The 15,762-nt window shown below is 34.9% G+C and overlaps 1 protein-coding gene across 6 annotated transcripts in view; it reads left to right on the forward strand.

The window, feature by feature from the left end:
- Window positions 1–15,762, forward strand: part of ZNF451 (zinc finger protein 451) — a 142,552-nt gene that overhangs the window by 16,457 nt on the left and 110,333 nt on the right. For all 6 annotated transcript variants that reach the window (XM_077162156.1, XM_077162155.1, XM_077162157.1 and 3 more), the window contains exons 4-5: window positions 8,304–8,429; window positions 10,575–10,686. In XM_077162156.1, the coding sequence (XP_077018271.1) occupies window positions 8,304–8,429; window positions 10,575–10,686 (238 nt within the window). The remainder of the gene's footprint in view (window positions 1–8,303; window positions 8,430–10,574; window positions 10,687–15,762) is intronic.

Here is a 15,762-nt window from a genome sequence, read left to right on the forward strand (position 1 = left end):
TAAATGCTTCGAGTGTTACTGTGTCTTATGAGTTCTGTGGGTAGTTGTCTTTTTATGACTTGCATGTGCTTTCTGTTTTCTTTCCTTACTCATTAGAGTGGCTCTTTCACAGTATTGGGTTTTAAGTGTTGGATCTTGTTAACTCACTTTTATCTGTAATGGCTTTATTTCATAGTACCTTGATTTATAATAGAGTAACGTGTTATTTAGCTATTATATTTGTGATCCCTTTATACCTCTTTTAATTTTGATGTGGATGATGGATTAAAGCATTTCCCCAAGTCACTAATTATTGTTTCAAGTTTTCAATTCCATTTTAACGTGTTTTTTTTTTTTGCATGATCAGGCACCAGGAATTGAACCCGGGTCTCCTGCATGGCAGGCAAGAACTCTGCCACTGAGCCACTGTGGCCCGCCCCCATTTTAACTACAATACATTTCTTGCTATTAGATGTGTAGCCCATTCCTTTCTACTTTGGGTAGAATATAATTATAATATGTAAGTAGTCTCATTTAGATTCTTAGCACAGTTGGCTTTGTGTTTTGGTCTTTGTTTAGTTGCTTTTAACAGCCATCTGTTTTTTTAATACATTTTTTTATTTTTCACTTTTGCCAAAAAATCTGACCATTGTTTGGAAGCACTTGAGAATTTTGTGTCTAATTGTCTTCTTCCTACATGGGATAGAGGTAGAAGCGAGAGCCTAGCTCTGTACTAGTTGCAAGGCACTTTTGAGGTGGATCACTCTCATATTGCTCGTTCCTCAAGTGAGGAAATGAAACTTAAAAACATTGTGCAATTACTCAAGCCTTCAGAGTCCCAATTCAACATTGTATGAAGCTGCCTCCATGTGTTTTCAAGGCCGCACTAAAGCCTTACCACTGTTTTGACATACACTAATCTTTTTTATCCCTGAACTTTGTGTTTATGACTGTAACCTCATCCCTTTGTACTTGATGTCTTACACTAATTCCAGTTATATTCATTGTTAGATCAGGAGTCATAATCTTCTTAGTTATTCCACTGAGTTTTTATTATGCGGGGCTAAGATTACTCTTGATTCATGATCATTGGCTTTTATTTCATGTATGGCTTTTTGTGTTACATTCATTTTCAGCACTCATCATTTTAATCATAGTTCTTATTGCTTGTTTTCTTGTTTATTTTACCTTTTATGCTTTTACATTCATTTTGTTTCCAATTTACCCTTTGAAAATTGCATTTTATTGGCATCTTGAAGATACTAGCTTAATTGGGGGGGAGGTAGAATGTTGCAAGGCAAATAGGACTTGAATTCCAAAGACCTTGATCTGAATATTATCAAATCTCTTTTTCTCTGAGTCTCAGAATGAGACTCATTTTTATCTCAAATGAGATAATACCCGGAAGTACTTTGAACACTCTAAAGCCCAATATAGATTTCTTTTTAGTATCTGTGTAGTTCCATTCACATTTGTAGGTTTATTATATATTGGATATAGATGCAGATACATACTTTTAAAAATGTGTTTGATAGCATATAATAGTTGATTTTATGCCATCAGGTCATGTTCCCCCTTTTTACAATTTTTTTTACAGCTGAACCATTAAGCAATATTACAAGCCTAGCAAAAAATTGTCATTGAAATATTTATTTAAAGTAAAATAGTCTTGTTTCTCAAGTGCAAGCTAAGAAATATTCATAATAAACAGTAAGAAAATAAAAATAATGTAGAACGAAGAGCTAGGATGGGTTGGTATGTATGTGCATACAGTTTTTGATGGATGATGTTGTTTTGTAACTGTGTTGGAAACAATAGTTCTTTCATCTGTCAAATATCTTTTTCAATACCTATATAGGTAGGCACTTAGAAAGTCTGAGAATACTGGGGGTTAATAAGAAAAAGTATATTCCTTTAGGAGAAGAAATGACAATACAGTGTCAATTACTGTTCTAGTTAGAGGAATGCGTGTGGTGAAGTTAGAATAAAAAGGGCCGTCTAGAAGAATAAGGGAAACTTTTTGAGTGTTTGAATTGAGTATTAGAGGGTGATTTGGGAAGAGTTAGTTGATCTGGTTGAGAAACAGCAGCCAGGTATTCAGGTAGAGAAATTAGTATGTCCAAAGGCATAGAGAACCTCATGAGGTGTGACTGGTTCCAGAATTGTAAGGAGTGGTCTTTATGGAAACAGAATTAGAGAAGATAAAGCTGAAGTAGGGATTAATTCCCTGTGAAAATGTACTGGTTCCTGCATATTCAAAGTGTACTAAGTTTGTATAACCATTACTTGTAAGGTTATAGAATTAGTTCTAAAGGTTGATTTGTGCCATAGCCCACAATGGACATCTAGAAAAATTTATTCCTATTCCCTGAACTAAACCCAAGGAAGGCTCTCAAGATTGCACCTCAAACCCCAGGGGCAGCTCAAGCAATGACAAATGACTGAGGCATTGGATAGTTAGTCTGGCAGGGTGATGCCATTGAAGTAAAATGTGGCATTCTCTTATGGGTATATAGTTGAATATTTCAGAACCAGCTTATGGCAAAGTGTACTCAGTGTAGCTATATGTGGGTAATTTCCCTGTGTGTTAACTTAAATGGTGAACTTTGGGCAAAGAAGGTATTTCTAAAAATGTTACTTCATTGGAGTATGGAGGTATATTGAAGAATGAACTGTGAGCCTTGTTCCAGTGGGATCTCTAGCAGCATGTGAAATAAATTTTGTTGACTTCCTGTTTGTATTTTCTCTGGTTTGAGTTTCTTTTCTTGCTGTTGCTGCTTTGATTTTTTTTCTCTTCTCTCTGTGGTTCATTCTTTTTCTTTCTGTGCCAGAGGCAGAGCAGTGGCACTCAGGGTTAAAAAATTGTAATTCCTGTTTTGCTTTGTCACAACTTCATAATCAGAAATATTTAAAAATTCTATCAAGTTCGAAAGTCGCTTAAGATTTTTCTTTCTTTTTTTGGGTCCCATACTGAGGATCAGTCGTTCTTCCTAGCAGGGGATTTTTATAAAAAAATAGGTATTACCCAAAAGGCAACACAGGAGAAATCTTAGTATAAGAGATTTGGTGATACTAGCCTTTTTAACTACATAAACTACTTTACAGAATGAGGTCTGTTTGTATGTATGTTTTAAAATTTGTTCATTTAAAGCATATGTTTTGTGTATCTTATATTTGTAAACAATAACCAGTTGGGAATATGAAGGAGATTGCTTTGTACAGTAAGAGGGTCTCCTGGTTCCAGAGCTTTGCTCCTAGAGATGGTAAATAAATATTGTTCTGCTTTGATGTGTTTATCTCTTCTGCTCTAGATGTATTTGAATATAAAATTCTTGAAAAAAACTTGTTGCTTTTCAAAATAACATTTGGGATATGGTTTGAGTTATAAGTTGGGTAGAAGGGACTTCAAGTAAACAGAACTTCTGGAGGTGCAGACTTCAGACCAAGCTACAGACCAAAGCTTTAGAATGTGCCATAAGCAGACTTTGAAATTGAGTTTGTATGAAGTAAGGCAGTTTCAGGAATTCTTTGCAAGCTACGTGCACTAGTCATATAGTTGTTATGATGGTTCATCACATTAATTCATCTGACTTTTATAGTTGATTGCTCATTTGAGCTTTCTTTGAACTTGAGATCCCTACCTAGAGATAAAGATGATGGAAGAAATTCTCATTCTCCAATTGATGCCCCTTTGGCTAATTAGCTCCAGTTGACATCCAGGGAGATGTAACAAACAAGTTAACCTCTACCTCCTATTCTGTGTGTTCCCCATCTGTCCTTCACCACCCTACCTTTCCCCCTTGCAAATTTCATCTTCCTTTATTATTGATTTTCCAGTAGTCATAACGTGTTTTTGGTGAGTCATATAGGAAACTGGGTTGTGTGATGTTATTTCTCTGGGTAATAACTACAGAGTGCTTTCTCTTAGCTTATATCACACACAACAGGCTGTGTGATGTATGGGGAAGATTTCCATTTCATAGAGAGGTCTAGTAACTATTCATATTTTCATCAAAATGTAATTTTGTCAAATACAGATTTCAATAGTTTCATGTTACTCAGTAACTAAAGTGGTTTTTAGAGATTGGTAATCATGATTTAAAAATGCAAGATATTTGTTTATCATAAAAAAAACCATTATCTGATACAATGCTATAAGCTATCATGAAAAAAACCCAGGTTATCCTGTGAAACCCTTCTTTTCAATTTTGTGTTTCTAGAAATTGCTTTGCGAAAACAATTGCTCCTTTAATTCTACATTTCCTTTGAGTTAATCTTGGCAAATACTTTTTAAAAACTGATTTAGCTGTTTATTGCAATAAGAAGTGACTTCTGCAAATCAGCTACAAGTTCAGCTTTTAGGTGAACAGATGTGCTAAGAGCAAAGCGAAGGATTTGCCTTTGTTTAATATTTAAGAAAACATTTTCATGGGGTCTTTTTAGAAAAGTGTTTAAATGAAACAAATAGTTTGTAGATAGTTTTCTTGCATTCAATAGCAAGGCCAGTTCTTAACCACCAAACGGGAGTTGTCAAACATATGGCATTAACTTCCTAAATTGTAATACATTTCAGGGTTAAGAGTGATTTGTTCAAGAAATAGCTGCTTGTAGATGAATTTTAAAGGAAAGCCCATCTGTGAACTAATTTAAGTATGCATTCATCTGAAACTAGTTAGGTAGAAATTCACATTTTCTGGGACACAATTAGCTTTATTTTAAACAAATTTATTAAACGTTGAGAAATGGTTTATTAATTATGAAAATTAAGAATTTTGCTTCTATACTTAAATTCCAAGCTAATAATAAGCTAATCTTTTTTTGTTTCATACTTTTAATTTGACTAAATGTACATTTAATATTTTAAATGTATTTCTAAATACACAATCACTAAATATGCTTTTTGAAAGGCATACATGTATTTAAAGAAAAATAACACAAATTTGTAACTATGTTTCTGCTAAATGCTTTTTATTGTACAGTAATGATGGTGTTGGCTTCAAACCTGTGTAAATATATTTTCCCAATAACCATTAAGCCTGTTGAACTGAATTGACTTGTAATTCTTGATTGATAAACAGACAGACACACACACACACTTACTGATATCTTGATATTAGAAAGTTAAGTACAATATACTAATAGATAATGCTCCTTCTAGATACAAACTTTTCAATTATATTTATGAAGGATATCTATTAAACTTTTATTTTAAAAAGGGGCAAATAGCAATTTAAACCATATCCATTACAATTATATATGTTTATTATATATTTTACGTATTTCTGCAAATTGGGTTATTTTCACTTAAAAAATATGTGTTTTTTTTTCAAACCACATTGAAATATAAGTTTAACAGACTAACTTCATTGATTTGTGGGATTTTGTACCATGTTACCATTAATTTGCCCATTTAACATTTTTTTTTGCTTTTGTTTCATGGTTCACATAGCAGGCCACACTTTCAACAGCAATGCTTGAAAATTTAGCTGTTTCCAGGGAATCTTTAAGTCATTAAACTTGATTAGTAGATGAAAGCACCAGTTACTTTGGTGAAAATTTTAGTGAGCGTGCTGTTGGATGTGACTCCTGGTGATTTTTTATGATCAGGATTTATAGTGAGTTCATGATCTGAACTGATTTTCGTTGTGGTTTTTGGTCTGTAGGAAAAATAGAGACAGTTCTGCAAATTTTTGACCAGGTTGAATTTGTGCAATATGAGAGATTAAGAAAAACTTAAAATATTAGCCTGAGATTGTGTTCTTACTCTAATGAAATGATGGTGACCATTATTTTAGTTCATTAAAAAAAAATGTCTTTACTGGACAAAATAAGAGAATACTCTATCAGTCTTTCCTTTTTTTAAAAAAAAAAATTTATATAATTGTATTGATTTACTAAATCCCGCTACTCTAGACTAGATAGATGGTGTAAGAAAGCCCTCTCCTTTTTCTCTCTAAGAAACACCTTATTTCCAGGCTTGGATTAGCTATAGCTAATGTACCTGCGTTAAAAGATAAACATTGTTCTCCAGAACAAAAGAATTGTTGCTTATTTTCATTTATATACAGTTAACATTCATGAACATGTCTACTTAGGTTTAACCAGTATCCTTAATCTCTCATCTGACTGCCACTTCTAGGACACAACTAAAATTTACTTTGTATATGTTTTTACTTCAAGTTTTAAATTAAAAAAATATATACTTGAGAATATAAGAATTACATAGTGACTGAAGCAGAATCTGCCTTTTAACCTTTCTGACTTTACAGCTTTCACTTTAATTCTGCTAAGACCCTACATAATTTCGTGAGTGGAAGGAGAGTGGATATGCAAGAAAAACAGATGCAGAGAGTGATCTAAAATATAGGCAAATGACTGTCTTCCCTCCAATAAATTCCTTAAGGTTTTCTCAAACTTTTCCCCCAGAATTACAGAGGATATCATTTTCTTGCTAATCGTTTGCTAATAAGGCAGAAGAGCCCTTAGGACTCTTTGATATTACTATTTATTTTATATAGAAGTTAGTCTAGGGAGACCATTGTAAAAGCTTCAAGGAGGATGATCCTGAAACCCATTAATCTTACTATGGAGTCAGAGCCAATTCCAGTTCTAGCTCAAGATGTTACATATTTAGAAGCCTGACCTTTCTTAGAAAAGCTCCAACAATCTAAATGCTAATTCAAGCTGTAGGCTTTGGGGGAGATGGCAGATCTAGCCTGAAAAGATCAGTCCTCGAATTTGATTTTATGATTTCACATTAAATTACAACTCAGCTATTTGGTATTAATGCATTGGTGGAAGAAATTAAGAATGCAATTTTGTTCTGGCCTAGGAAGAAATGATAGTGAAGCCATTAATTTAGTGATAGCTCTTCCTGGGTTAGGATTACTTTAATTTATCCAGAACATAGTCTTCTTCCTGTCTCCAGTGTATTCATTGTTGTGACACCTGAGAAACTACATTTAGAGACAAAAAAAATAAAAATCCCATTTCCTTTCCTTGGCACTCACCTGACTGTACAGATGATTCACTGTTTGAGTAATAAAAAAATATTTTTTTCTTTGCTGTAAGGGTAGCAACTTGAAATAGCATCTTGCTATTGTAATTTTCTGCTGCTTATAGTCTCCAGATAAATCTAAAGTATCATTTCTGTTTAGGAATTTCAGCCTTCCTTTCAACCATATGAAGGAAAATTGTGATTTTTTTTGTTGTTGTTGTTGATAAACCCTGATTTATATTATGTATACCTCCCCAGTGAGTTGACTTTAACTAGAGCTTAAAATCTGAAAAATGTTCTCTGTTTGTGAGGAATGCTAACATGTTCTAGCGTTCTGTTCAGCTTATTAACTTTCTTAAATTAAAAAAAAAATTAAGACATTCTGAATTTCCTATCTTAGGATAAGGTAATACATATGTTTTAAATAAAGAGATACCACTTTTTCGTTTTCCCAAGGAGTTAATTTACTAATTTTAAGTCAGAAAAAGAGATACATTTACTTCTAATAAGGGATCATAGTTCAAATGAATAGATTTTTGTGGCTGCCATTTCAAATAATCTGCATTGTCCTATGGCTTGTAAAAGGATAAGCAGGGATGCAGTGGTTTAGGCTGGCCAAGTGGTGAGAAAGTGAGTTGGAACTACTTCCCAGAATGATTCTGTGAGCATTTCTTAACTGCAGATGTGTAGCCTTATACTGAAAACACCAATTTTGCTTTTTTTATACACATATGTGTGTGTGTGTGTGTGTGTGTGTGTGTGTATACTTACTCCTGTGTAAGTTTTTTCTACTTCTTGGCAGCATCACACCACCCATGTGGCTTAGCTGATGCAGCTATCACATTTTAGAGAAAATTCGGGTTGTACATATATGACTGTTTGGCTAAGGAGTGATATTTTTTTCTTTTTAATCAATAATTTCTCTCACGTATCACCTGTCCAGGCATTGCTGAAAACCCAGAGCCAAAGATGTTTGTACTTTTAGACCTTTTGGAGTGTGGAAGTATGGCTTGATGACATTACCTCCTTGACTTAAAGCAAAGCACCCTCAAACTTTACTATATCCATATGATTATGAAGTGAATAAAGATGATAAATGTTTTAGCAGTTAGTTTAGCTAACATTAAAACCAAAGATGCTGGTGGATAAGTGATTTAACTACAAAATAAAACAAAAATATAAATTATATAGAACAGGTTCTCAGAAAATTTATGATGGAAAGAAATGTTTTTTTTTAAATACAGTAGCTATTTGATAAATGGGTATATGTTACCACCAAGCTAATTTTGGTAGTTAAAGGGAATGAAAATTGTTCTTGAAATTATAGGAGAATGTTAAGCGCAAAGACTATATTGACCATCAGAAGGATAAAGTTGCTTTAACTCTGGCTCGTCTAGCCCGCCATGTTGAAGTGGAGAAACAGCAGAAAGAAGAGAAGAATAGAGCGTTCAGGGTATGTGACTGTTTTTAATTGGTGTTTTATTGATGAGTTGTTTTGTTATAAAGTTGTTAAACCTTTAATTTAAAAATGTGTAATTGAATTTAAGTTTAGTGTGTATCCTAGATAGCTCATCAATTTAGTAGTAATTTGTGATAGCCTTTTACATCTGTTTTTATTTTGTGGAATTCTAATTGCATATGTACATAGGAAAAGAACAAAAATATAGAATTTGTCAATGAACTTTGTTTCTGTGAGTTAAAGATCATGGAATTTCTCAAAGCAGATGAACAATTATGGGTTTCTGGTTACAAAGACTGTCTATCCCAAGAGTGAAAGAGTTTATCAGGGCCTTTGTATATATAAACAGTTGAAGGATTATTTTCTACCAAATAGAACCAGATCACTTTCTCAAAGTACAGCCAGTCCCTCCACATTAAAACCATTACTAAAAGGAACAAATTTCAGGCAGGGATTGCAGAAGATTTGTTGTGTGGAAAATGACTCTTGTATGATAGAAATCTCTTCCTTGACTTCTTTAGAAGGACCCAAATTAAAGTATTTTAAAAATGCCCTCAATACTGACACGTCTGTTAGAAGTAGAATGTTAAAATGCTGGATAAAAAAAAAAGCTTGACTTTAGAAATGGAAATTCAAGTCATGGCTCTGCCAACAGCCGTTTGGGCTTCAGCCAGTCACTTAACTTTTATAGGCTTTGAGCTTTAATCTATGAAGAGATATAAAGTTGGAGATGACCTCCCAGATCAGGATAAGTATTACAGTTTTATGATTTTGACATCCCATATTTTTGATTCCTTAGTAATTATAAGGAAATTTGTATGTTTCTATAGCCTCTCTTTTAATATCTTCTAATTTGTTATAGAATAAACTAATCTTATTTCAGTTTAGAAGTAGGTTAACTGGGGACTTTATTATGTAATTCTAGTTAAACTAGAGCATGATATTCTAATTGTATGTTTAAATTCTATACTTTTTGGTTTGCTAAAGCTGCCAGAATGCAATATAACAGAAATGGATTGGCTTTTACAAAGGAGATTTATTAAGTTACAGATTAACAGTTCTAGGGCCATAAAAATGTCCAAATTAAGCACCAAAAAGAAGATGCCTTCTCTTAAGAAAGACCAGTCATGCTTAGGATGTCTCTGTCACATGGGAAGGCACGTGGCTGGCATTTCCTTATCCTTTGCTCCTGGGTTGCATGGTTTTAGCTTCCAATTACAGTGGCTTCCTGTGTTGGCTCTCCAAGCATCTTCAAATGTCTGTGTGTGTAGGAGTCTGCTCTCTCTATCAACTCTGAACTCTTTCTCTGTAAGCTCTTTTAAGGACTCCAGTAAACTAATTAAGACCCATCTTGAATGGGTGGGGCCTCACCTCCATGGAAATAACATAATCAAAAGATCCCACCCATGATAAGTCTGGATTGGATTAGAAGAGCATGGCTTTTCTGGAGTACATAAGTTTCCAATATATAGTGTGTAGAGATGCAGAAAGGAAGGGGGGATGATTTCTGTTGTGGCAGAAACACTGTTTCAATTTTAAGGAAGATTATTTCCCAAAACTATGTTTAATATGTCATGTTTATGGATCTTTTTAAGAGAGTAGTTGTTCGCAAACTATTTTTCTTTGCTCCAGATTTCCCAAGAGATACTGACTTTTTTCCCCAGGTAGTGGTAATGGCCACATAGTTAAAGCTTTCGTGATGTACCTCAGATTCTTGTTACAGAGGGAAAGCATGGCTAGTTTAGGGATGATCAGCCAGGAAATGATTTTTGAGCATCTATATGTGGCCACAGAGTAAAATTCTGTTGTTGAGAAATGCTAGAAAACTTAAAAATATATATATATGTTTAGCCTTTCTAATGACTTTCATCAAATGCATGTATCATAATTTACTTAAACTGTACTTACTTAAAGAACCTATGGACATATATATAGGTTGTAGCAAACTTTGTGCAAATATAACATTGGAATCAGCATCTTATAGCATGAACCTTATTTTGAAATAGGTTTTTAGATGTGGAATACTGATGCTAAAGGGTAATCAATATTTTCTGATTGTCAGAATCTTTCTGTATCAAATCTTCTCTCAAAGAAACCAGGTAAGTAATCATAGGTTAAATTTTTTTTAAATGTCTTTAGGAAAAAGTCGATTTTCAGCATGCTCATGGATTACAAGAATTGGAATTTATTCGAGGACATTCTGACACGGAAGCAGCAAGACTCTGTGTGGACCAGTGGCTTAAAATGCCAGGTATTTTTTTTTTAATGCTTTTACAAAACATTTTTACATGAAATGTAGCACATAGACAAAAGAGATAAATTACAAAGTGGTTATAGAACAGATTGCAAATATGGTATGGGTTACAGTTCCACAGTTCTAGGTTTTTCCTTTTAGCTACTCTAGGACACTGGAGTCTAAAGAGAAATATCAATATAATGATTCAGTAGTCATACTCGTTTGTTAAATCCCATCTTTTCTGTTACAACTCCTTTTCCTTTGATCCTTCTCCCAGTCTTTAAGGACATTTGGGCAATTACTGTTCCAACTTCTTCATGTTGGAAAGGGGCATTGACATCATGGAGTAGGGGGATGCAACCAGTTGATGCTCTTGGAGAGACTGGTAACTCTGGGTTCCAGGGCCTGTCTGGCCTGGGAACCATCTGGAGGTTTCAGGTTTCTGAAAAATAAACTTAGTGAGTGAAACTTTTATAGAGTCTCAGATAGAGCCATGGGCATTCTTTAGGATTTATAGAAATACTGTTGTTTGGGGCTTGGCATACCATGACAGTTAGCAGTATCTAGCTAAAGCTTGCATAGGAGTAACCTCCAGAATAGCCTCTCAATTCCGTTTGAAATCTCTTAGCCACTGATACTTTATTTTGTTGTATTTCTTTTCCCCCTTTGGTCAGGTAGGCGTTGTTGACCCCATGGTGTCAGGGTCTGACTCGTCTCTAGAAGTCATGTCCCATGTTGTCAGGGAGACTGACACCCCTGGATGTCATGTTCTACATAGTGAGGAGGATAATGATTTTCCTTGCAGAGTTGGGCTGAGAGAGAGAGAAAGAGAGAGAGAGAGGGAGGGGAGAGAGAGAGAGGGAGGGGAGAGAGAGAGAGAGGCTACATCCAAGTAACAAAAGAGGATTTCTGGAAGTAACTCTTAGCATAATTATAGGTAGGCTTAGTTTCTCCATTACAGTGATAAGTTTCATAAGAGCATGCCTCAAGATCAAGGGTTTGACCTATTAACTTGAGAGTCCCTAAAGCTAGATATTCTTTAGTGATTAATGTGGGACACTAAAGCTACTGAGTTTTCAACTAAAGCTACTGAGTCTTCAAAACAGAAACATGTCTGTTTTATTCAGTTGCTGATAAGCATATAAGGCGTTAAAATTTAGTTTGTGATACTTTATTATGTTAGCAGTTGCCTTCCTAATTTGGCAAAAGTACATTTTTGTGTATAAGGAGTACAAGCAGTATGGTCCTCCCTGAGCTTGTTAGATAATGTTATTTATTCATTCATGTATTTAATAATTATTGCTATTTATTGTATACCAGTTTCTTTGCTACTGCTGTGTTTACAGTGGTTTGCAAGGTTGACATCTGTATCCTAAAAGAGTTTACAGTATAATGGGGGTGGCAGACATTAATTGCACAAATAAATGTAAGATAAAGTTTTTGATAAATGAAATTAAAATGAAGGGATACATAGGCCTATTGTAGGGTGTCTATCAAGTTATTTGAGGTGAGGAAAAGCTCTCTAAGGAAATGGAATTTAAGTTGAAGTCTAAAGGATTATTGCTTACCAATTTATTCTTCAATGCAGCCAATGTAAATAGAGGCAATTCTCATTATTCACAGTAGTTATATTCTATAAAGTTGCCCCAAACATTGAACATTGCTCCTAGAAAAAATACAGGGTTAGGTCACATGTATGTGAGCTTCTAGTCACATTTTCATCAACTGATTAATATATAACTTTGTTTTATGTGTGTTTCTGCTTAGAAATAGCTCATTTAATGTATATTTTTGATCCATTAACATTGAACTCAGCCAGCAGCACTGTAACTCATGTCTGAATGAAGCTTATCTAACACGTGTATTTTCTCCTTAAGGCATATCACAACTTTATTGTGCTGTTTTTGGAGGCCATTTTAAAGAGTGAAATCACCAACAAACACAAAAATGCAAAAATGTGGCACTATAAATATACTGCAAAAATGTCACTTGTTTATAGTATGAGAGTTGAAGGAAGGCACAAGTGTCACCTTGTTTGACTTTGACCTTTGCTGAGAATGTGAATGTTAGATGACTCAAATTTTTCATTGCTTTGTATATGTTGCAAATGACTGCAGAAGTGCCATGGGTATTGATTTTGGGGTAACAAATACATTTTAGCAAGTAGGCAAATTCACAAATATGAAATCTGAGAAAAATAGGGATTGACTGTTTTGTAAGGACGTGTCCACCTGGTAGGTGCAACTAAATCATGGGATACCTTCATTACTAACTCTTTGCAGACTTTACATTACTAGAAGTGTCACTTTGGAAGTTTTCTCCCTCATCAAGGTGTCTTTGGAGCCAGTAGAATTTTTAAGAGCTGGTATAGAAGAGTCACAAGCCTGTCATGTTTAAGACCCACTTCTGTTGAGCCCTTAAAGGCTTAGAATATCTACAGAAACCTTAGCTGTGTATTTAAATTTACTAATCCAGCAGAAGATTTAATTAGAAAATGTCAGAAATACCTGTGCATGCAATGCTCAACTTCATTGAACCTAAATCTAGTAGTTCTAAAGTTAGTTTTCAAGGGTGTTTTCTTTGAACAGAATAAAATTACTACTTACAAATTATAGAATTCTAATAATTTAAATCTATTAGTATTTAATAATTCATTCCATTTGATTTGCTAATATAATAGTTTTTTGGCATTTGGCCACTCCCTCAAAATATTTTTTCCTCCTTATCTCTCAGTCTGCTTGTGCCTAATAAACCCCTATTCTCCTGTACTTTTTTAAAAAGTAGATTTCCTCTTTTTTCTTCTTAACTTTCTTATTGTCTGTGGGCTAATACTTGGCCCCACAGAGGATGCCAATACTAGCGGTTGCCAATTTAATATAGCCTTTGTATATCATGTCCAGTATATGATAAGCCTCTAGATATATTTATTATGCGTAAGTTTGGTTGTCAGCTTTCTTTGAGTCTGTAGTACTTTATTCATTTCCTCCAATACAGTATATTCTCTCTATATTGGATTGATATATTCACATGTCTGACTCATCTACCAGACTAGATGTTCCTTGAGGAGGGGACCAAGTCTTAGTCCCTGCAAACTTAGTCCTGCGAACACTGTGAAAATGAAGTTTAGGTCTATTGCTACAACAGCTACTCTAGCAAGCAGTTCACTGGGCTATATTTGGAATGGTGGTATTCCATAGATGGGCTTTAAAGAGTGCTGGGATTTTTAAAGGGGGGGCAATAGAGATGAATCATGTTCTCTTTATTTATAAAAAGTACTACTTCTTAGTAGTATTAAGGGTCTCAATTAAATTGTTCCAAAGTACTGAGCTACTATAATTCAGTTCTTTGATTAGAAATACTTAAGTACTTTATTTATAATTACTCTAACTTTGGATGATCTAGTCTTTAGGGAACTTTACGTTGGGCCAGTTTGTATAACTTAATTAAATTTAAGGAAAAAAGCTGTTTAAATCTCTGTTTTGCCTTTCCATGGGGAAGGCTTGTTTTCTTTCAAATGATTGTTTTCTCCAATTATTTTTCACCTTTTAAAAAGGGGGAATTTTTAAAGTTGCTAGTTTCCAGTTCTAAGCCTTTGAAAATGTCCAAGTTAAAGCAAGGCTATAAAAATGTCCACTCTAAGGCAGGGAAAGATACCTTGGTTCAAGAAGGCATCTAATGAAGTTTCCAACGTATAGTGCTGAATAGGAAGAAGCGACTTCTTCCACAAGATGGATCAAGATTAAAACATAGCTTTTCTAGGGTACATAAACCTTTCTAACCAGCACATTCCACCCCTTGGACCCTAAAAAAGACATGTTTTTCCCATATAAAAATATATTATTCCTTCACAATTATCAGAAAACCTTACAGCATTTCAGTAATAGTATAAATGCAATACAAGGGTAGAACCCCTACAAAGTCTCATCAAAGTTAGTTACAGGCATGGTCTATCCTAAGGCATAGTTCTCCTTTAGCTCTGGACCTGTAAAACTCGTACAAGTTATTTGCTGCCAACATACAAAGGAGGGACAATTATAGAATAAATATCCTCATTTCTATAGGGAGAAATTGGAAGGAACACAGGGTCACTGGACCCAAGCAGTTTTGAAACCCTGCGGAGCAAACTCCATTAGATTTCAAAGTCTGAGAGTCATTTATCTTCAGGGCTTTAGAAAGCAGCAGTCCCACGCTTTCCAAGGACCTATGTAGTTGCCCACCTCTTTCCGAATACCACCTTGGGGGACATTGGGGAGACCACCTTTTTTTCGGTTCCACCCGGGCTCTCTGCCATTTCTGGGACACATGCTCAACCTCTCCATTTGGTAGTAGTCAGTCTCTCCCCAAACCCCAAGGGATGTGCCTCACACTCTCCAAGACCTGAAGCGGCACAACTCTTCCACTGCAAGGAGGTGGAAGGCCCATCCTCTGCCTTTGGGGCAAATTCAGCCTCTTCATGTGTGTGGGTGGGTCCACTCTCCTGGCCTGAAGTTTCTTGACTTTAGACTTTAGCTTTCCTGGTTTGCCTCTGAAGACATTTTACCTTTACTTTTTCCCTTTTTGAGCCTCCCATTCGAGATTGCAGCGATTTCGTTTATACAGGTCCCACAATACTTTTGTTGGCTTTCTTGATTCAGAAGGCCAGTAACATTCACGGTTTCTCTTTCAACTGGAAGGGCACATGGTGAACATGGCGACATTTGTTAGTTTTCTCTCCAGGCTTCTTGTTGCATGAAGCTCCCCCCGGGGGGTGTTTTTCTTCTTCATCTCTAAGGGTCTCTGGCTGCGTGGGCTGTCATGGTTCTCGTGTGTTCTAAAAAGTCTGACTCCATTTTATCCATAGTCTCTATTTGTGACTAAACACTTGTCCTAATGGGAGATGCTGGAATGCGGATGGACAATAAATAAAACCTGCCCTAATTCTGACTACGTTAAACAATTTTAATATAAAAAGGTGTATTATTCACTTACTGCTTTAAGATTAAAATATAATTAGTGCTGTATCTTTCGTTCTTTGTTGTCAGACACATTTATGTATTTAATTTTTTTATTAGTTTTTAAATTTTTTTAAAAATACCAAAAGACACCAAACAA

Source organism: Tamandua tetradactyla, chromosome 5, assembly GCF_023851605.1.
Source record: "Tamandua tetradactyla isolate mTamTet1 chromosome 5, mTamTet1.pri, whole genome shotgun sequence".
Taxonomy (NCBI): Eukaryota; Metazoa; Chordata; class Mammalia; order Pilosa; family Myrmecophagidae; genus Tamandua; species Tamandua tetradactyla.